Source organism: Myotis brandtii, unplaced genomic scaffold, assembly GCF_000412655.1.
Source record: "Myotis brandtii unplaced genomic scaffold, ASM41265v1 scaffold691, whole genome shotgun sequence".
Classification (NCBI taxonomy): Eukaryota; Metazoa; Chordata; class Mammalia; order Chiroptera; family Vespertilionidae; genus Myotis; species Myotis brandtii.
Genome location: NW_005370704.1, coordinates 467,056 through 471,848, shown reverse-complemented (window position 1 = coordinate 471,848; position 4,793 = coordinate 467,056). Strand labels below are relative to the sequence as shown.

The following is a 4,793-nucleotide window of genomic DNA, read 5'->3' as shown; positions in this document are numbered from 1 at the left end:
GCGGGGGGCCTGGGGCCCCCGCGGTCACTTCTTCTTCTTCTTGGCCGTCTTGAACTTCTCCTCGATCACGCGCTGGGACTGCTTCTTGATCTCGGCCCGCGAGGGCACGTAGCTGTGGTCCACGTCGGCGAAGTGGAAGGTTTCTGGGGGGAGAGGCGGGAGCCGGGTCAGCCCTGGGCTGGCCTCCGCCTTCATTCATCGCCGGGCGGGCGTGGACCGCACGACTCCGTCCCGGATGCTCTGGCCTTTGGGCCCTTACGGACCCGGGAGAGACCGCGCCCCAGGGCGCCCTGGGTGTGTCCTCCTGCACACCGACCATTGCACAGCCCTCCCTCCCCCGGTCGAAGTCTCACCCCAACATCCCCGGCACAGCTCAGCCCGGGGCCAGCGCCATGGCTCAGCCCCAGTCCCCTGCCCACCGGAGTCACTCAGAGGAGCTGACCTTCAGCTGCTGACCCCGCCTTTCCCTCAGAAACCCCGATAAGGGCTCTGCCCGGGGCTCCCCCTTGCTCCTTTCTGCCTGCTGATGGGCGTCAGGACATGGCTAGCCTCTCCACATCTCACCATTTCCCAGGCACACCCTCCATCCCTGTCCCTCCTGGGCAGATGGAGCGAGCAGCACACCCCACCTCTGCCCCTGCACAGCTCAGCCCAGCCCAGCCATCCTTCCCACATCCTGTCCCGGAGGAGCTGGGCAGCCTGGCCCCCCAGTCTCCCCAGGCCCACCCCAGCCCGTACCTATCATATCGTCCTCCAGCTCCTCAAAGGTGATCCTGGTGTTCTGCTTCTCCTTCAGAGTCGAGGATTCCAGGGCATTCCTCACCTTCGTGTTTTTCTGCAGGGCACGGGGGACGGTCAGCTCTGAGGGGACACGGTGTGCGGAGACTTCTCCGCCCCCGCCCCTGCGGTACCTCCTCAGTGGTGGGCAGGGCCTGCAGTTTGTCAACCAGGTACAGGAGCTTCTTCTCACAGTACGCCAGCTTGCTGTGCAAGTCCAGGCCGTCCAGGCTGTCGGGGGTGGCCACCTTCTGCAGACCACAAGAACGGGCTCAGACCCGCTCCGGTCTCCCCAAGCTCACTGTGCAGGCGGCCTCTCCCCACGCGGGCCGGTACCTGGGCCTCGGGCAGGGCGATGCTGACCAGCCGGAGGTACAGGTTGTCGATGCCCATCTGGAGGGTGAGCAGCAGCTTTTGGCTCTTGGTCATGTTCGTGTGGGCCAGCTGCAGCCTCTCTTGCTCCTCCTTCAGCAGGTCCTTCATTTTATGCTGGACGGACTCAAAGCTGTCGAGTACGATGGGGAGGAAGGTGGCACAGACCTGAGGGCGGAGTTGGGTGCTGTGCTAGATTCAGGGGTTCAAGAGCTGCGATGTGGGCGTGTGGGGTCCCCGGCTCAGCTGCAGAGCACGAACGAGCAGGCTGGCTGGCAGTGGACACCCTGGGCTCAGAGCCTGGCCCTGGCCCAGCCTGGGGGGCGGGCAGCCTGGACAGAGGGAGGGCAGGGCCCCCGGGTACCTGCCGGAGCTGGACGTCTGGTGGAACTTCAGCAGCGCCTCCTCCATCTCCAGCTTCCTCATCAAGGCCCCCAGCTGAGTCCGCCTCTTCTCACACTCCAGCATCTGCAGCTGCAGGTTGTCCTCCGTGTTCCTCTGAGCCAGGAACTGGCCTGTGATGTCCTGGCCGTGCCAGGAGGGAGAAGCAGGTGTGGGCCAGCCGGGCGGAGCCCACAGAACTGCCCCTCCCCGTGGTCAGGAATGATGTCCATGGCGGCCGGGCCCTGAGGGCTTGTGGGGGGCCATCTGTCCGCCGGGTGAAGTGCTTTGTGTCATTGCACGTCACCCTCACAACAAGCAGAGGACAGACCGGAGAACGCCACTGAGAGACTGCAAGGCCGCAGGGCGCTTGTGCAAGGGTGGACAAGCTTAGGTCAGGGCCGAGGACGGGAGCTCGAGGCTTACTAAGAATAAACCCAGATCGGATTAAAATAAGGGGGGACAGGTGGAGAGGCAGCCGCTCATTATAATGCCGTCAGCTTGGGAAGGGGATGGGGTTGGAGGTGGAGGCCACACCCTAGCCGAGGCCTTTGGGTCCTCAGATTCTGTGGTTCTCATCCCCTGGAACATGCTGGGATGGGCCAGCTGTGTCCCGGGAGGGGCCTCTCCTCTGAACTGTCGAGGCCACAGCATTGTGCATTCATTCATCCCAAAAGGTGCCCGCAGAGCCTGGCCCAGTCAGCGTGGAGCCCCCCCACCCCTTCCCTAACACCCCAGGAGTGCCAGGGAGCAGTACCCAGAGGTGGGAGCACCGCACAGCGGTCTTGATTTTCTCCACCAAAGCGGTCAGATTCGTCTGGTATTCGACCTCGGCCTGGGAGGCCTCTTTTTTCCTCACTGAGCAGAGAAGAGGGAAGGATGGCCAGCGTGCAGGGCTGGACTGGGAACAGAGGCCTGGGTCCCAAGACCTGGGTCCCTGTCATAGGTGCTTGCACCTTACCCTGCTTCCAGGCAAACTGGCCCTTCAGGGGCGCCCCTGGGCATTGCCTCCAGAGGGGGACCATGGAGCCTGGCTCGGGGGGGGGGGGCTTAGTGGGGCTCCTCAGAGGCAGCTCAGAGGACCCGAGCTGTCTCTTCTGAGGAGTTAGTGGGTGACCGGGCCCTGGGGTGCCTGTGGGGCTTGCAGCTAAGAAGCCAAAGGTTCAGTAATTGGCCATGAGCCCAAAGCAGGTGGCCTTGAAGCTGGTGGCCACAGGCGCCCAGCTCTGCAGGTATGACCAGGGGGAGGCGGGGCACGCCCCCTCCCTCCCTCGGGGCCTCACGGTGACCTGTCTGGGTGGCTCCAGCCAGTGCTGGCCTCTCAGGTCCTGGTTGGGGCAGGTGGGAGCAGGGCCCTCACCTTTCAGGCTCTCCGCACTCATCAGATTGGTGGGGAAGTCCAAGTCCCTCCGGCCCTGATGGACGGGGTGGGGGTGAGGTGAGCAGCACCCTCCACAGAGGAGCCCCCCCGCCCCCCGCCCAGGCTGCACCGGCCGTGGGCGCTCACCTGGCGGTACTTCTCGCTGGTCTCCTTGGTGTGGATCTTGTCGATCATCTTCTTCTGCTGGTTCAGCCTGTTCTCCCGGGCCCGGCGCTCCTCGATGAAGGTCGCCTCCTTCTGCCTCAAGTTCATCTAGGGACACAGGCAGGCGGTGGGAGTCCGTCCCAGTGAGGCCTCCCCCGTGCTAACTCCAGTGGTCACTTCCCCCGAGTTCCTAGATTTGAGAACGGCCATCGAGGCTGTGGGCCAGGCCTTCTTCCCGCAACACGGTGCCCAGCGCTTTTACCATTCTGCTTCCCTCCCTGCACTGCGCTCCTCCACCCCGAGTCCAGGAGTCAGCTGGCCACAGGCACGGCACTGGCCCTCCGCAGCCTGCCCTGCCCAGCCCCCCTCGGAACTCACTGAAGTGTCTAAAAACCAACTCTTCATCTTCCCCCAAACCCGGCCTCTTTCTGTCCTGCTCCCGTGGCTGTGCATTCTGGGGGCTGCTCCCTTCCACGTCTAACTCAGTGCCCCCTCCTCAGGTGACCTCTCAAAGGCTTCTCAGCCCTCTGGGCCCCCCCCCCCCCCCGCCATGTGTCTGACCCCAGTGACCAGCCTCTGGGCCCCTCTGGTCTTGCAGCCAGAACACACCCGTTTGGAAACACAAATGGGGTCCCGTCTGGCCTGTTTCCTCCCAGGGCTCTAGGTTAGGGGGATGGGCTCCAGGGTGGGGGGGGGGCCGACACCTGAGCCCCAGCCACCCACAGCTGCCACTGCTCTCCGCCCGCTCCTCTGCAGCTTCGCTCCAGCTCCTGGTGCGTCCTGCGGGCCCCCAGCAGCCCCCAGCACCCAGGTCTCTGCTGTGCTGACCAGAGCCTGCGTGACAGGGACGACTGCATGAGTGGCCACCTCCTCACGTGCCCCTTCCCGAGGACGGCTCTGAGGGGCCTTGGCACAGACTGGGCGGGTTGGTGGCCCTGCCCAGCCCAAGCCAGGTCTCTCTCTCCTCTGTCTACCCCACGGCTTCCTGAGGAGGGGGCTCCCTCTGTCCAGGGCCACAGGTGAGCCAAGTGGCTGGTGGGGGAGGTGGGCGGTCTGGACTTTGGCGGTCGCAGGTGGTGAGGCACGGAGGTGTCCTGAGGAGGCCTGGGCCAGACGGGTCGGCACAGAGCCCTGCAGGGCCCCAGCCAGGGGCCTGCGCTCACCTTGACCTCATCCGTAATCATCATGGCGTCTTGGGACATGACTGTCATGTCCGACAGCTCTGAGCAGTAGTCAGCCACCAGGTTCTGCAGCTTGTCCAGCTGCGTGGGGTATCCTGACAGCTCCTGAGGGCAGGGCAGGGCAGGGCAGGTGGGCACAGACAGATGGTCCAGGGGCTGCGGGCCCACTGCACGCTGCCCCTGTCCATGGCACCTCCCCTGGCCTCCCCGTGCTCTGTGGCCCCACAGGGTGGCCTGTGCCCGCCCCCCACACCTACACCGCAGACTGAGCGCCCCGAGGACTGGGCCAGAGGGGCTCGCTCAACATGGGTTCGGGGTACAGGCTGCCCTGCCCAGCTCCTCCGGTTCCGTCCCAACGGAGATCCCAGCCCTGCCGCCAGCGGGGCTCCCTGGGGCGGGGCTCACTTTCTTCAGGTAGTCCAGCAGGCCCAAGTACAGCAGGTGGATGTTCTGGCTCGTGGTGATCTTGATTGTTGTCTTTTCGATGTTGTTCTCCAACTGGCGGATGACCTGCGAGAGCCAGAGGCCAGCCCTGGGGGCGTGTCTCACTCATCTAG

General features: G+C 64.8%; 1 protein-coding gene across 1 annotated transcript in view; it reads right to left on the bottom strand.

The window, feature by feature from the left end:
* Positions 1-6: 6 nt before the first annotated feature.
* CCDC183 (coiled-coil domain containing 183) overlaps positions 7-4,793 on the bottom strand; it is a 6,860-nt gene continuing 2,073 nt past the window's right edge. The window contains exons 2-11 of the mRNA XM_014529667.1: positions 4,642-4,768; positions 4,219-4,341; positions 3,038-3,163; positions 2,891-2,945; positions 2,288-2,388; positions 1,514-1,674; positions 1,114-1,282; positions 912-1,028; positions 739-835; positions 7-143 (exon numbers count right to left, since the gene is read on the bottom strand). Of these exons, the coding sequence (XP_014385153.1) occupies positions 25-143; positions 739-835; positions 912-1,028; positions 1,114-1,282; positions 1,514-1,674; positions 2,288-2,388; positions 2,891-2,945; positions 3,038-3,163; positions 4,219-4,341; positions 4,642-4,768 (1,195 nt within the window). The 3' untranslated portion in view covers positions 7-24. The remainder of the gene's footprint in view (positions 144-738; positions 836-911; positions 1,029-1,113; positions 1,283-1,513; positions 1,675-2,287; positions 2,389-2,890; positions 2,946-3,037; positions 3,164-4,218; positions 4,342-4,641; positions 4,769-4,793) is intronic.